Source organism: Cystoisospora suis (assembly GCF_002600585.1).
Source record: "Cystoisospora suis strain Wien I chromosome Unknown contig_441, whole genome shotgun sequence".
Lineage (NCBI taxonomy): Eukaryota > Apicomplexa > Conoidasida > Eucoccidiorida > Sarcocystidae > Cystoisospora > Cystoisospora suis.
The window spans coordinates 69126-84441 of record NW_027153242.1 but is presented as its reverse complement, the minus strand read 5'-3'; the positions used below and the strand labels follow the sequence as shown (position 1 = coordinate 84441).

General features: G+C 48.6%; 3 protein-coding genes across 3 annotated transcripts in view; all 3 read right to left on the bottom strand.

Annotated features, from left to right (window-relative positions):
- Positions 1 to 2275, bottom strand: part of CSUI_001124 (gcc2 and gcc3 domain-containing protein) — a gene marked incomplete at both ends in the record, with an annotated part of 2724 nt that extends 449 nt beyond the window's left edge. Inside the window, 2 exons of the mRNA XM_068061330.1 lie at positions 1087 to 1303; positions 2103 to 2275. Coding sequence (XP_067926703.1) covers positions 1087 to 1303; positions 2103 to 2275 — 390 coding nt within the window. The remainder of the gene's footprint in view (positions 1 to 1086; positions 1304 to 2102) is intronic.
- Positions 2276 to 3717: 1442 nt separating this feature from the next.
- Positions 3718 to 8807, bottom strand: CSUI_001123 (gcc2 and gcc3 domain-containing protein; the record flags this gene model as incomplete). The annotated part of the gene is made up of 5 exons (XM_068061329.1): positions 3718 to 4016; positions 5179 to 5401; positions 6045 to 6315; positions 8684 to 8724; positions 8799 to 8807. Coding segments are annotated over 5 exons (843 nt in total), but the record flags the coding sequence as incomplete, so codon positions are not given.
- Positions 8808 to 14429: 5622 nt separating this feature from the next.
- Positions 14430 to 14951, bottom strand: CSUI_001122 (gcc2 and gcc3 domain-containing protein; the record flags this gene model as incomplete). The annotated part of the gene is made up of 1 exon (XM_068061328.1): positions 14430 to 14951. The coding sequence occupies one exon, from the start codon at positions 14949 to 14951 to the stop codon at positions 14430 to 14432; it is 522 nt and encodes a 173-aa protein (XP_067926701.1).
- Between the last annotated feature and the right edge of the window lie 365 nt (positions 14952 to 15316).

Here is a 15316-nt window from a genome sequence, read left to right as displayed (position 1 = left end):
GAAAGAAAGAGTAAGAGAGAAAGAAAGAAAGAAAGGATATTAGTAGATTTTGTCGTGATCAGTCACGATGAGCCAAGTGTGCTGCGGACAAGGCAAAAGGCCAGAGAATTCTCTAGCTACGCCTTCCTGATAAGAAAAGAGGTAAGATGCGAAGAGCAGTTCTCTCTCTCTCATTATAACCCTTTTCTTTTTGTTTCTTTTGTGCTGCTGATTAGAAGGTCTTCTTCTTTCTTATGGATCATCCGTGCAACTCTAGTCATTCTATAGAGATTGAGAAGATCTCCAGTCAGTCTGACAATGACGGTCAAGCCCTAGCTAAATATTCGGGCATCTACACTTTGTGAGCCTATTGAATAGGAAGATCTAGCGAGGCAGGAGTTCTTCTTTCTTCTCTCTCTTCTCAATGTTGAAAGACAGAGGATAGGTCGGGGCAAAGCTAGATGGAGAAAGGAGATCTTGGAGGCATTCTCTCTCTTTTTTAGCTGCAGTCGGCCTCTCAGATCGAAAGAGAATACCAGAAGCAGGAAGACGTACCATCCCCCGAGCATGGAGCAGATGTCTATATAGATGGATACTCTCTTGCCACGTCTATGAGCTAGTCCTCTAGCAGATCCGACGTTACTAATGCTAGGCCTACACAATGCTGCAGAAGGAGGAGTAGTTTTATAGACTGTGCCAAATAGAGGAATCCTTTATCAAGCTTACATGGAGATAACTCGCCGTGCTTGTTACTCCCTTCATTCTCGCCCCTATGGAGATGGGAGAGAATTCATACATACATCTCCCTCCCCTGTATCGTATTGAAAGACCAACAGTCTACACCTGGGCATCTCATCCGTGATAGAGGTAACTTCTCTACCTTCTTTCTCTATCTAACTTCTACCCGTTACGTGACGAAGGAAAGGTAAAGTCTCTCCCCTTCCCCCCCACGCCTAATGCTTTTTCTTTTCTTTCATACTCTTCTTATCATTTGTCATTTCCATGACTCTACGTCAGGTCGACTGCTTCAGAGCGAAAGAAAAGAAGAAGAAGAGACGCACTCCCGAGAAGCAAAAGAACTTTCTTCCTTCTTGCCAGGCTGCTTACAAGCATCTTATATGATCCTCTTGGGCAGTAGAATCCTTCTTTACATCTTTCTCCTTTCTGCGTATCTTTATTCGTAGGGTTAGGAATGATCGCTCCCTCGTAGCACACGTATCCTTCGTTACAAGGGAGTGAAGTGCCCGCCGAGGGACAGTAATGCCCTGGATCACATGGGTAGCAGTCGCTCTGCTGGGTAGCTCCAAGGCCTGATGTATAGCCTCTGAGGAGAAAGAAAGGATGGAAAGAGGAGGAGTCAAGTGTGAAACGACTTCAACTCTCCATCTTCAGCAGAGATCTTCTTTATACTAGGATCAAAAACGCGGGAGATGAACAAGAGAGATCTATGTCACCATTAGATGGATGATTGAATGAGATATCAAATAGATACAGATAAACATATTCGTACATAGGTCTCTCTTTGTCTCTGAGAGAGAAAGAGAAAGAAGAACCCCTATTCTTCTTCTTTAGGATGTCGACAAAGGAGAAATGTGGCTATCTAAGTCACCATGAAAGAAATCTCTACAAGACGACGAGAGAAGTGTGTACAAGAGGTGATCGGTTTCGAGGAAGCTCTCCGTCAAACCGAAATGAAGGGGAGATGAAGGGTAAAGACAGAACAGAGAAAGCTACGACACCCCCGTGTGTGTCTAGTTCATTGGCCTGTCTTTCTTCATTCATCCAGCATAGCCTCATAGATTAGAATCGAGATCAATCGCTTCCTGTACATTGCATATAGGGAGAATTAGGAGTGCAAGGAGACTATCTAGGTTATCTGCTACTATAGCTATCATACAACTCCCTCACAGTGAGAAGGAAGTTGGACAGACAAAGTAGTCTATGATAAACTACAACTGCTACAAGGCAGTCAGTATATATAGAGAGCTATATACAGATAGATAGATCTATACATATAGATTCATGTACATGTTTATTCATATCTACACATATCTATATCTATATACATCGATCGAACCTATCTATGACTACAGAAAAGACGCGAAGAAGAGAAGAAGACCTACTGAGGACATGCGGTCGGCTGGGTAGTTCCTTCACTGCAGTAGTAGCCTTTAGGGCAGATAGAGCCAATATTAGAATAGAGTTGTTTCTTTCCGTTGACTGTAGTTAAGATATCCGGATTGACTGAGTCTTCCGTCGGAGTTTTTAACCAGGAATACTTCTTACAAAAGTACCCCTGTAAGAAGCAAACAGTGCAGATACACTCACGATAGTCCCCATACATTCATAGAGATAGGTAGAAAGAAAGAGAGAGAGGGAGAGGAAGTAGACAGATAGATAGGTAAATATGGATTTGTAGGCTTGTTTGAAAGGCCGTACGTACATTTCGGTTTACCTGGGGTGAGACGAGAATGATAAAGAGTGGATCGACTACTATAGAGACAATACGTAGAAGGAATCTATCGTTACAAGATGGTGAGGTACCAGCTATATCATGCACCCCCGAGGACGTAGGAACAAGTCACAGGTATATATCTATCTCTATACATATAGTGAGAAAGGTATCGCTGCCTTATTGCTTCAGTCTGTAGAGAGCTCTGGGGGGTGTACTGCAGTTTTTGATAGCCTCCCTAGCCGTCAGTTTCTAGGGAGGAACTATGGCTTGATGCGGCTGAGAGAGGGAAGCGCGCGCGAATGAGTACAAGTCAACTAGCTTATTCTTCCTTGTAGAAAGGATTCTCCGACTAGCTTGCCTTTAGAGAAGCTCTCTATGTAGCTAACTAGATGATATCTTGGTAAGAGCGAGGAGAGAAGAGAGAGACTTCTTTTCTTTTTGTCTTCTTCCTTGCAATAGTGTGCACTTCGAAAGATGTATCAGTATCAGATGGGAATGACTAGAGAGGTGTATGCATAACAACGGTCGTTTTAGTCTGTCTCAGATGAGACGGACAATAGCCGGCCCACACTCCCCTCTCCCTCCTCCCTTCTTTTAGAAGAAAAAAAAAGAGAGAGTGAGACCTTTCAAACATACCGGTGCATGCGATTGTGTGATGACTTGATTGAAACAAATAAAAAACCACTCACTCAATGCATGCATGGAAAGTTTTATAGTTTCATCTCTAGCTGCATGCCCTATGCAGAAATCCTGCTCCAACGCCTGCAGTCCCTCTCAACGTAAAGAAGACATCCGATACGTCAAAGGGACGACCACCTGAACCACCGCATTCCTATTGTGTACCTATATATATCTATAAATCTATATATCTGTATATATAAATATATCTGTTTGTATATCTATATATCTACACATATCGAATATAGCTTGCTGGGATAGAGAAACCTCGAGTTGATGGGATATCTCAGATGGTAGGAGTCTTCCTACGGGAATAAGAGTAATATTCATAAGAAGAAGAACAGACTCGTGTATTTCCATACTCCCTAGAGTAGGGAAAGTCCATCTCCTCATGTGATGAAAGCGACTGACTACCACCGAGCAGACGCCGATGTGAACGCCTCGTACGAAAGAGAAAGGAAAGCCTTTTCAAACCACTTTCCTCCCTTTGCTTTTGCTCCTTCTTTCTTTCTTTCTTATCTCTTTATTTCTTTCTCTTGTTCTCCCTTTGTCGTCCATGAGCTAGGTGTTGTTTCTTCTTTCGCTAATTTGTGGGTTGTCCTTACCGCCGAACACGAGCCCGTTGGTTGCTTAGCCCCACGTACAGCGCAATACTTTCCAGCAGGACAGGGAGTACACTGAGAAGCAGAGGAGAGACCTTCTTGATTCGAATACGTTCCTGCAGGACAGCTACGAGGAAAAGCATCTCCTCCCTCGCAATAAAACCCGGCGGGGCATGGAGATGTGGACTTCAACTTGCGCCCCGCACAGGTTCGACCGGCAGGACACGGCTTGCATGCGGCCTGTCCTTGCTCGTCTTGATAGGTGCCTGCTAGACATTCCTGCGGAACGACAATGAGAGCTCCTGAATGAAACAGGAAAAGAAGAAAGAAGGGGGGAAGACAAAGAAAGAGACCCCATCTTCAGTCTACGGCAGGATACACCAAGGAATGCTCCTAGACTTTTACACGAAAAAGAAGTGAACAGAATGGATTCGATGCATATATAGATATCCATAGATAGATGATATATCGCGCAACTTCAGTGAAGATGTCTGGACTACCTGTCATAGACACACACACATGGATATAGGGGGGGAGGAAGAGTGCGAATCGCAGTAGATAGAAGGATCGCAGGTACTCCTGGGCTGCATGAGAGACATGAATAAGCAAAAGCGCCTAGACTTCTCATAGAGCTTTCTTCTCATCCATGCCTTGCCTTGTCCTTTTAAAGCTAAATCAGTTATTATTACTTCGTCAAGAGCTATCGATGAGAGATCTATTTTTTGCACAATGTAGATTGGTTATATCAACCGTCTTCTCTGGCCTAACTTCATGTGTGACACCTTCGATAGAGCGGCCGTGCTCAGACACCACATCATGCTTCGGATTAAAAGAGAGGATGGGAGGGAGCCTTCGTCATTCGAGCGCTTTTCTACGGGTATAGATGGCCTATATGTAGTTCATTATGACCCAGGCGTCTACTCTTCACTTCTAGTGTAAGGAAGAAGGAAGTTGTGTTGGTGAAGGGATCTAGAGACGTCAACCAAGAGAGAACAACAGCAAGCGAGTTTTTCATGGCTTATCATATAGACTCTTGAGATAGGCAGTCCGAGTTATGCGCAGAGACACGCAAGTTATGAAGGGTGCAGATATAGAAAAGTCACTTCGAATAGAATCACAATTCAGTGCCCAAGACTACCTGGAGCTTAAGAACGATTCTGTCTCTCAACTTCTATGTTGATTTGTAGCTCTTACACCATACAGGAATGTAGAACTCCACGGGGGGTGAGTCAGCATTGCCGGGCAAAACAGGAAGAGGGTGAATAGGGAGAAAGTTACGGGGACGCGGGGAATTGTGATATCCACCTATCTATTTATCTATCTATCTGTCCATGTATCTCTCTATCTATCCATCTCTTTATGAACATATGGGACCCGTAGAGAAAGTTGAAGGACAGAGACGGGTGCATGGAATCGTACTTTTACTTTGTTTGAGTTACTTCATATGATTTTTTGAATTCATACCTGACGCTCTAGTACTCTGTACATACACGTTACTGAAGCGCACGGCACCTCCGTGAACGTTTGGATGTGAAGGTGAAGCCTGGAGTGCTATCTTAGTTGTCCGGATATCTTTCTCAAAGACCACCCGAATGCCTGAAGCGTCATGCTCTGCAGAAAAGGAAGCGTCTTTCCATGAATCTTTCTCTTCATCCTGATACCACAGCAGTAACTGCTCCTTATCCACCTAATACAGAAGACAACACAGTCAGAGAACTTCATTCGACGTACGAATCACAGAGATATCGAAAGATATGTCAGGGAAGACCTGTTCAGTCGAGACGGCCTGCAGAGAAGGAGTAGAAGTCATAGCGTGTTCGTAGACATAGGGCCATCCGCGGAAAAAGTTGGCGAAGTGGCGCTCTGGGACAGAGGAGGGAGATCCTTTACGAAGCGGATGTGGAGATACACACAACAGAATTGGTAAAGCAAATCGGACGTATCTTGGGAAACACATCAGACCTCTGCTTCTTTCTTCTTTGTACATCTATCTATGTAGCTAGCGAGAGGCCCTCCATAGGTTGATAACAAGCCAAGAAGGCGTAGGGAATGAAGATCTTTTAGGCCGATCGAATTCACCTCGCTGCCTGCCTGCTACATGCCATAGAGAGAAATTGCCAGTGTAGAGACAGGGAGGGTGAGACACACCGCATGCAAAAGACAGTGAGCTCTTCATCCGTTTCTGTGAACAAGGTCGTTCCTGGATTGTTTGACTAGATACCCTGCTTAAGTTCATGAAGAAGCGCTATCATTGCGACCGCATGGCCGCGGCAGTAAGATGTCTAGTAAGGAAGAGAGAGGAGGAGCCACGCGACAAGGTGGGGACGTACCGGCGTGTCTGGTGAACTACGGAAGTTCAGCTGGGCAACAGTCCGAGGTTTTCCTAGCTCGATAATAAAGAGATTCTCTCCGACCGCTGCGGTAACCAAGGTTCCGTCTTTTGGAGCTGAGACTGCTAAGGCCCCAAAGTCCGGGGGAATCAATCCTTCATTTGAAACCTGGGGAGACCTTCGGCTATTCTCGAACACTATAACTTCGGCTGGCCGGCCATATGCGAAAAGTGAGATGAGTCGTATCCCTGAATCTTGTGTGCTCTCCTGGCTGCTCTTAGACACTGCGTGCATGGAGTTGATCGAAAAAGAAAGTCCATTCACATGAGAGAGAAGAGCCATACATACACGTATGCTTCTGGATGAGGAAGCTCTTTATAAAGGTAGGCAGTACTGGGGGGACACAAAGAAGCACGCGGCATGTAACGCGTTTTTTCTAGAACAAGAACGAAAGAGGAGTTTGTGTATGGGCACCCTGCATGAACTTCCCTAATCATACCGGACAGCAGGGGTGGCTGCTCTACTGGAGACTGGCACAGGCTATTAGCAAAAAGAGCGAAACGGGAATCCCTACTCCTCTTGGTATCCTCCATCGGTTTGGCTTAAAGCAGGCTACTCAAGCGCTACTTCTGAGCGGCTTCTTATGTATGCACACAAGTGACAGAAGGTCCACTCTCTTTCATTCGCGCATTGTCTCGGTGTCGTGAAATTCCGCGAAGTTCAAGAGGAGGAGCGGAGCCAGCAGCAGTGATCAACAGGCAGGCAACTTCTCTGCGCTGGACAACCATGTCTACGTAGATAGGCCAATACAGCTAGCTATTTTCTTGTCTTCCTATTCATATGTAAGTGTGGTCACACAACTCGGACGCAATTCCCTTTTCTGAGTGGAATGAATACCAGACTCCTACAGAAGAAGGGCGGTAGGTATGCAATAAATTGGGCTCGCCTTGTCTGTGTAAATGGGGAGACGCATACATAAACGTATAGATATGCAAGAGCCATTTTCGCATGCCATTACCGGTGCCAGGGCCAGGACAAGCATAGCCAGGAGGGCATTTCGTCTGTCTGGGACTTGTCGAACCAGGTTCGCAATAATACCCAGCCGAGCAGAAGCCTGTTGGAGCACTAAGACCCGTCTGTTCGCAGTATCTTCCATATGGGCATTTCTTGCAATCTTCGACATCTGTAGCTCCTTCGAAATCGAGGTATGTTCCCTTAGGGCATGGTATAGCTTGAACCTGTGTTTCTTTTCTGTTTGAGTTAAGGAAGATTCGTCGGACGACATGCCGCTTAGGGAAGGAGACAAGGAGCGCAGCATCGTTTCCCTCCTGAAGAAGATAGAAAGATCACCTCGCAATTCTGCTTCGTGAGGGCTGACACAGTCTCATCTGCTGCCTCAGAGACCCAACGTCTTGTTCTATGATACTACCGACACCCCCCCCGAAAGATCTATGGCAGACCTCGTATCTTTCTTCACTGGCGCTAAGGAAGCAATGAGGGAAGTACGAAAGTAATCGTGTGGATAGCATGCAAAGATAGAATGGTGAAGTTCGGGGTTGTTTCCTTTTCGAGCTCAAGAGCAAGCGATTGACTGCGCAAAGAAGAATGACGGTGTCATGCTCAGAGAGGGGGATAGGGGCCGTCATCTAGAAAGAGAGGTTTCTCGAGGGGACTAGACGGGGCTTGCTGATAGGCTCGCTGTTGGACTAAAACTATATGTACATCTAGTTCTCTGTAAAGGTGAATAAAAACGACGGAAAGATTGATAGGTGTTGACACCGGAGACAAGGAGGCATTTTCTCCATTTCTACACATGACGCGTCACCTAGGAAAGAAAGATTAATTGAGGACTCATTAGATTTGTTTGAACTCCATGGTCCGGTCAACAAGGATGGCTCGACACCTCTGGCAACAAAGGGAGATAGGATCAGTATGAGAAAGTCGGTGAATGGATCTGTCCAGAAGTACGGTATGTCGATATGCTGAAAAATGAGAATCTCTTTCGATATTCATGGAGATGACTCGCTGTAGCAGACTAAAAGTGTAGAACGTGAATGAACCTTCTTCGGCATAAAGAATTACCCAGCTTTCTACTTGTATCCGTCCATAGTAACTGTCGCGGAAACTGTTTTCCACTTCCTGGGCTGTGAACAAAATCTCTTTCGTCGGGGTCGAGGTCAGGCGGATCCTAGAAATGCTGTTATGAATCATCACATCAGACGGCGAAGAAGGCCGCAGCTTGCATGCTCGCCTGTTGAGGTGATGTTGCCGTTCCCCTCCTCATTTGTAGTAAAGGGTACTACTAGCGAGATATCTACGGTCTGATCATCACTCTCTGTCTCTCTTTCTCGGGAGGCTATTGTTTGCGGGGGAAGTTCAGTCCGAACACGCATCTTTCGCGGTGAGAGCTAAGTCAGACTATCCCCCTATGGACGTGAGGATTGGACTAGACTTCTCAGCTAAGAGAAGCAACAGCTAGGAGTGAGACTAAATAGAGCTGAGCACGTCTTGTGCCCGTCTCTCCACGTCGCCCTGTCTCGTCTTAGTACCAGCCAAAGGAAGCAAAGATTTGAAAGAGTGTAAACAAGGAACCCTTCTTAGCCACAAACACGCCAGGACCATCGAGAGTTCTTGCTTACACGTGGTCGTCGGCCTCGTAGACACACAATGTGACGACTTTCTGCAGACATGGAAACAGGCAGGAAGAATTAGAAGCACCTCCTGTCTTCGATTCTCCTGTATCTTGATTGATACCTTTTTCATTCCAAGCCTGCCTAATAGAACGACCCAGATGCTACTGCCGTGTCTGTCGGTGCTCTTCCTCAAGCATTGCCCAGCACTACCATCTTCTCTCTCGGCCTACACTTGTTCCCATGGGTTTTCCATCTTGTCCCCTCCCGCACGACTGTGTCTTAGCTGGCCAAAACTCTTAACGTTAAACACACACGCTGTCTTTCACGCGAGAGTTTTCGGCGCAAGGAATGAAAGGCTCAGGAAAAAGCAGCGAGAATACTCGAGTATTCCAGCGTGCGCTTAACTACGCGCCACCCAGGCAAGTGATAGGGAGGGAAAGTGCGAATGGTAGCCTCTTGGTTCGTACTCCCCCTTATACTCTCCGGTTTGTCAGCCGTACACCGACGGGTTGTCTTGTAGGAAGTGACGTCGCATCAGACAGAGGTTTGGACGTAATCTGGATGGACATTATACAGGTTGTCCGTACGAAGAACACAGAGAGGTCTAAGCACATCTGTAAGGCCAGAGATCCGGAGTTTTCACGGATCCCTACTTTTCTCGTGAGAGGAGTTAGATGATTGTGACTGTTCTTCACCGAAGGTATAGGCAGTAACAAGATGCATAACAAGAGCACATAAATTTTCGTCGAACAGGTCATTTGCCGACGGCCAAGAGAAGTAATCGAGGCTTTGACTTGTTCAACCAGCCTGGGATCACAAAATATCGTTTCTTGCATCATGCAGTCCACATGCGAAAACCAATGAGCTCCGGTCCTTGCGTGTTGGATCAAGACGCGAAAATAAGGAAGTATAATGGTTTTACTCTTAAGACCACCACTCGGCATACACTAGGGAGACACTTAGCTCTGTGACTGAGAGTCTTGAGCTGGACGAAAGAGTCAGGTTGACAGGCGTACCTGCTTGTCTACATACCCAGTAAGGAGCACCGGTCTTCTGACTTCAAATGACGTAACTCCACCCCCTACAACTGTTAACATTTTCGTAGTTTGAGGTGAGAGGTTCCCGGAGTTAACCTGGAATTTTCGAATCTGCGGGCGAGCACAGAAGTTCAAGAAGAAAGTGAAGAAGCTCCACCCAGTCCTGTTTCATCCGAAGAGAGGAAAGCCATGCCGTGCAGGCGTCCTTGACGGGCTCACTCTCACCAGTGTCGCCCCGCTTCTCTCTGTTACAGTCTAACGTGCCAGTCCCGTCCTCACCAACTTCCTGAGTGGTTCCCGCTGCCCTACACTGGCTTCTGTATACCTTCCCGCGCAATGTCCATCCATAGTGATCCAGTTGCCGATAAATCAAGCAGATGCAGCCTGTATCAGCGAGAACCGGAGTGGAACAGCAAAAGCGCGAACGAGAGAAAAGTGCCCTGAATGGTGTGTAACTGTTTCGCGCAACAAACTGCCCTCCCGAATAGAGATGCAGAACGATAGCGACTGAAAGGTTTTATCAGGATAGAGCCTGCGGCTGGTGGGTGATTAGAGAATGGAAGCTAATGCGGCTCATCCACTACCTAGTTTGTGTACGGTATAGGAAGGTCCTGAAAATGATGTGAGGACGTTGCTAAACCATTTGCGAACTATTCATCAACTTAGCTACGACGAAACTACGAACCAAATCAGTTTACTCTACTCGACCAAGTACTCTCTAATGAGAAGGCTGTTTGTTATGGCTCGAGGCAGTTAAGGTGCATTTCAGCCAGTACAAAGAGAGCTGAAGTGACCCGACTGCGAACAGACACGTTCGGAGGGAGCACAACGTTGTCGGAGGCGCTCGGGGTACGTAGGGGTCTGATGCACCTGTCACCACTATAAGCCTTGTTGGGGCTAGACAAAATTCGTTTCTGCGTCAGCAATGATACCTCTGAAACCCAGGTGGCGCCGCTTTTTCTTCGTAGCTTTTACAGAACGTACGGATACGTTTCTATGTGCGTGCATCCCCAAGCACACAGGAACGAAGTCGTGCCAGAGTTGTGTGGTACCCGAATGTCGACAGCAGGCCATCCGCAGTGCGTTTGCACTACATGAACGTGAAGGTTGGAGCGCGCCAGAGCACAATGAAACTAAAACCTGAGTGTTGCATCGGAGATTGCCTCATAAATGCTACCAAGAAGACCTTGCTCCTCGGCAGAAGGTCTTCCGTCTTGTGAACACACTATCCGAGGGACAGCCACGAAACGGCAACGATTGCTGTACTGTCGCTCGGCACTGTCACTCACTCGGTCTCCCAGTGAGTCAGCGAAGTAGGTATAACCGTCAGGACCAACCCACACATCGTATGGCTCGTTTATGGTGTCCTTCTCGCCAGTCGGCGAGCTATCTACAAAAACAATGCAGGACATCGGTACGGTCTGCGGTGTCAACCAAACGGCACAATTCCCTCCTTTCTTTTCACCGTCGTGCAATGTGCTTCGAATGTTGACGGGACCCTTGTGCCGCGGTGATGATAACGAGATCAGGTGCTTGTAAGGCAGTATGCAAGAGGAAGACTCAGCTCTCTTGCGGACTCCGTAGAAGAGCTACCTTCCTAGCATTGCTCATGCATTTGGCCATGTGGAACTCGTGGCACTAAATGGCTGGGTATGCTTGGTTGTGTATCGCGCCAGTACAGTAGGTGACCCCTGCTGCACAGGGGGGAACCTCTTGTAGCAGCCGGGCAGATGTGATGAACCCGTTTTCGAACCAGCACCGCGTGGGAATCCACCAGAAGTCAGCACGCGACAAAGCAAACGCAGCCGAAAACAGCATACGGACGTCAACACGGTTTCTCCAGGAGCCCCCTCGTTGTGAACTCCCTGAGCTCTTTGTTCTATGAGGTGCAGCAAACAGGAAACAAACGCAGCAGGCAGCCAGCTTTTGGGGGTGCAGTAGAGCCGTACAAAAGGAACCGAGCACCTCCCGGCTGGGCATGTAGTCAGATCTGCCCGCTATGTGGCAAGCCCTATAACCACGGGACGTAACCGAACCGCAAGAAGTTGCTTCTCCCGACAGAGGAATTCGGAAGTACTGCTTCTACCCGGACAGAAAGCAATGTGTCTAATTGTTTGCAGCTCCGCAAAAAAAGAAGGGCATCAAGCTGTAATCTCTTCAACCGAAGAAAGGCAGGTAGCTGTGGCAACAACAATCAATGTTGTTGCAGCTTTGCCGGGGGAAATAAGTACCTGGAGTTTGAAAGTCGACCGCCACTTGGCCAGATACGCCTCCATCTGGAATACCAAACATTCGAATTTCGTCTCCGTACGGACAGGCGGCGTAAACGTCCTCTCCATCCACAGCAATCCCTGTAGGCCTGCGAACGTCTTTCGCTCGGGTTATTTCAGTAGTGGTGTTGGTAGCGAAGTTGAATTTCGCCATCCTTGCAGCGTCTGAAGCCGCGGCACAGCCAAAGATATATGTATGAATCCATCAAGCGGCCTATACGAGTAGCTCGAGGATGACTGGGTTTCTGATGCCGGGAGTGCCCCTGCACCGCAGGGCCACGTCCGCAGAAACCGCAGGTCTGACTGCGGACGGCAGCGTAGGACTAGCGGTCTGCGAAACGCATCCGGACCGGACCTGCTGCGCTGCTATCCTTCAAGGATAATACTCTTCTTATGTCTGCACGTTGACGGCTGACAAACACCTGAAGGCGTCCTGATGCAACCTCGGCTTACGGAAGTACGTACGCCGCCGTGCCTTTGGAGTTTTTGTGTAGGCGGCAGGTCACACTAAAATCTACCGTGTACCTGACGACGCGTCATTCAAAGCACTGTGCCGCTCCTTGGCCACTCAACAGCTTCAAGCCTAATACAACATGAATTGCAGGCTCCATGCTCACACGGAAACCAACACCCAGGACACAGAGCTTCCTTCGACTTGCGAGGGGACATAACCAAAAGCTCACTATGATCTCCAGGCCAACAGCAACCCCACGGCGACGATCCCAAACACAGTCTGACTGGATTGACGCTCCAGATTCGAGGTGACAGAGCTAAGAAGAAACACGAGGCCACTCCTATTTTTGAGGAGAGAAGCACTAGTCGTTTCACAACAGCATTCTTTTAGAGGCCGGACTGCTGGAACTGAGCACTCCCAGGGCCTCATGACTTCGCAGCCAGTCGGCCGCCGGTAGTTTTTTTTTTCGCGACTCACACCGTACGTTGTTCCACTCATATCAGTGTGAAGTTGCAGGGCGCCGGAACGCTCCCGGAAAGAGAAAACCCCACTTTATGCAAAAGGCGGGCACACGAGGAGTCGCATTCTGCATGGAGTTCACGATACGCAAAAGAAACTCCATAGGCCCGCGAAAATTGCACCCACCGCCGTATGAGATGAAGAGATCGCTCTCATCTTTTGAGAGAGCAAGCCGGGTCGGTACTGAGTTATTGATCCACGTCTCCTGGCCTAAACCTACGCCCTCGCCTACAAAGGTCGTCAGCTTTCCTGAGAAAAACAAAAGGAAGCAGGTCCTTTGTTCTGTCCCAGTCGTCGTGTTCTGCTTTATATCTAGCAAGTCAGCCGAATGATGCTATTCTATAGGTCGGATGGCACAGTTCCAAGACAACGCATGTTTCGCTAGAGCCGAAACGCCAGCTGATTTACTCTCAGGAATAACCAGGTAGTCAAAAATCTCCGCCTGCGTATGCCCGGCACAAATGGCCTATCACTTTGAGCCAGCGGACTCGGCCTGTTGACAGCATTTTCCCCGGTGCTGGCTTCTCTTAAGGCTGGTGGCTTTGAAAGTGAGCAGAGCCCATAGGTGACTGCGCGCATGTACGGCTTGAGCTAGAGCGCCGTCACACGAAACAAAAGCCAGTGGAGACTACCGTAACGGAGAAAACAGGACCGCTGGCCGGGATCCCCGGAGAAGATGACTTCCCGCGCCGAAGACTGCTCAAGTAACTGAGCCAAACTTGTGCATTTGTCTTGCTTGGAGTGAATAGAAACTGCGCGTGATCTGCCCTATACTGATACTCCGGCGTTACTGAGCGCTTCAGCCACTCCTCCCTTTTATACCGCTGACAAAAGTATCACGCCGTCCAAAGCTAGCGAAACCCATGTCTGGAAGGGGCTCTTCAGTCGTACCAGTCCTGCCATCTATGCGGACGACCCTCCTGTTTCCTGCATCCGCAATGAAGATATCCTTGGTGACCTTCCGTACAATAGCATCGTAGGGGGTATCAACCAACGCCTCCGTTGCTTTTTCACCTTCCTTTGCTTTCCCAGGAATGCCCCTACCCGCAACGACTGTTGCTACGCCTGTTTCACCGACAACAGCACACCGAAGCAGTCAGCTGGAACACGTTGCTACACCTTGAGGAGTATTCGCGCTTTCACCGGGCTCTTGGAGAGTATACCGGACGGATGCTTTTAGCCTACAACTGGCGGTGCGCGCGTGGAATAGATGGGCGATCTAACGCCTTGGTTGTTGGACGACCGCCATGTCGGCTTTTTTCCATACGTGAAAACAGAGCCAAAAAGATCTGGGACAGCCGAACACCCTTCGCGCTGCAATCCGACTGCAGTGTGTAGACCTCTTATCTCCGCTTCGCCGCGGACTGCTGTGGCGAGCTGCCCTTCAAGCGCTTTTCTTTTCTGTACCCCTTTCTTCTTTTAGGACCAGTTGTGGCCGATGTTATCCAGAGGAACTGGTATGGGGGATACCCTTAAATCATATGACTGGCGTAGCCAGTGCGACATGTGCGACACATACAACCAAGGACGGGGGGTCGGAAAAGATCGAGACTGAAGCAAAGTGGAAATGCCGTCAGCTTCTCTCCCGACTCATGAGAGAGGTCGAGAAGAAAGGAACTCTTTGGTATGAGTATCACACGATACAAGGCGTCTGTCAGACATGTCAGTGCATGCATTTGCTGCGTACAGAACTTCCCTTCTTCTGGAGTGGACCTTCTGAGGTACAGTCTTTTCCAAGGAACATCCTTACCTGCAGGACAGTAGTGGCCGGCCGGGCAGCGGTGTCCCTGCATTTTCTCAGGACACGCGTTGCCAGAAACATCAAGAGTCGGCCGTGGCGTCGAAGATCGGGCAACGCAGATGTATCCCGCCGCGCATTGCCCAGTCGGTTCGGCCAGATGCGTAGACCCGCAGTAGTGGTTTGCGGGACAGTCCAGTGGCGCCTGGGAGCCTCTTGGGCAGTATGTTCCGATACCGCAGTACGTATCAGGCATTCTCTTCCATGTACCTTCAGGGCAGTAATAACCTGTGGTTCCGTACGGACACACGGAAGACTAAAGAACTCGTCAGATGCTGGGTATTCCCCGAATCGTTTGATACCGGGACACGTAACAGGGACCTGTGCGTGCGAGCGTTTTCAGTTCGGGGCAAAGTGGAACCCAACAGATCTTCGGCACTCCGCGAATAAGCTATGCGAGGTTTTCCTGTGCGCGTGTCGGAGGGCTGTGAAAGAGGTGTGGTCCTGCAAGGGAAGGAGAGTCACTGCAGCCACCAGGCATACTCCGGCACTCTTACGCTAGTGTGTCTTCCGGTCCGACGCTGGGTGAGCGATAGAAGGGGCACCACGAGGTGGAAGCAG